The sequence below is a fragment of the Rhinopithecus bieti genome, unplaced genomic scaffold (assembly GCF_001698545.2).
Source record: "Rhinopithecus bieti isolate Rb0 unplaced genomic scaffold, ASM169854v2 scaffold_64499, whole genome shotgun sequence".
Taxonomy (NCBI): domain Eukaryota; kingdom Metazoa; phylum Chordata; class Mammalia; order Primates; family Cercopithecidae; genus Rhinopithecus; species Rhinopithecus bieti.
This window is the reverse complement of record NW_016868025.1, coordinates 5,356-6,478: the sequence shown is the minus strand read 5'-3', so window position 1 is coordinate 6,478 and position 1,123 is coordinate 5,356. Positions and strand designations below refer to the sequence as shown.

The 1,123-nt window shown below is 41.7% G+C and overlaps 1 protein-coding gene across 1 annotated transcript in view; it reads right to left on the bottom strand.

The window, feature by feature from the left end:
* Window positions 1–249: 249 nt before the first annotated feature.
* LOC108525520 (cytoplasmic tyrosine-protein kinase BMX-like) overlaps window positions 250–1,123 on the bottom strand; it is a gene marked incomplete at its 5' end in the record, with an annotated part of 5,854 nt that continues 4,980 nt past the window's right edge. Inside the window, one exon of the mRNA XM_017866466.1 lies at window positions 250–514. Within this exon, the coding sequence (XP_017721955.1) occupies window positions 250–514 (265 nt within the window). The remainder of the gene's footprint in view (window positions 515–1,123) is intronic.

Genomic DNA, 1,123 nt, shown 5'->3' with positions numbered 1-1,123 from the left:
ATGACTCCTTGTAAAAAACTATTTGAAATCTTCACTGGAAAACTTTCACCCCTTTGATATTTCTAAAGGCAGGGTCTTAACTGTGTTGCGCCGGCTGGACTTGAACTCCTGGGCTCAAACAATCCTTCCACCTCAACCTCTGAGTAGATTTGTCCCCTTTGATTTTATGAAAAAGTGCTAGCAGGATGTACGTTACAAAATGTGTAGGAGACATCCTAATACCAAACCCAAGAAAATAAATCACCTTCTTCAACCGCTTGCTTGTCTCAGGTTATATGTGTAACTTTTTAAGTGTTCAAGGACCCTTTTAAAATGGACGTTGCTACTCTTGTGGTTTCCTGTTGTGGAAGTCAGTTTACGAAACAGGACCAGGTCGTATGTGGCCATATCCTTACCAAATGCCCATACATCTGACTTGCTGCTGTATTTGAAGTAATGAAACACCTCTGGAGCTGACCACTTGACTGGAAACTTTGTTCCAACTGAACTGACATACTGGTCATCAAGAACATACCTGCGAGGGAAAACACATCAACACAGACCTTAAGCCGTGGTGGTACAGGCCGATGAAGGACACAGAAGCCACCCAGAGTCTCAGTCGATTGCCTCAGTTTTCTGGAACTTTTGCTTCCTTTCAATGTGTGGGCTTAGCTGGAGGCTGCTTATGGTTTGTAAGCATTTAAGAAATAATATCTAACTGAATATAGCAAAACCTCAATGTAAAATGTTTGGTAAATATAGACAAACACAGGAGAGGGTGTGGAGAAATAGGAACACTTTTACACTGTTGGTGGGGTTGTAAACTAGTTCAACCATTACGGAAAACAGTGTGGCGATTCCTCAAGGATCTAGAACTAGAAGTACCATATGACCCAGCCATCCCATTACTGGGTATATACCCAAAGGATTCTAAATCATGCTGCTATAAAGACATATGCACACGTATGTTCATTGCGGCACTATTCACAATAGCAAAGACTTGGAATCAACCCAAATGTCCATCAGTGACAGACTGGATTAAGAAAATGTGGCACATATACACCATGGAATACTATGCAGCCATAAAAAAGGATGAGTTCGTGTCCTTTGTAGGGACATGGATGCAGCTGGAAACCATCATTCT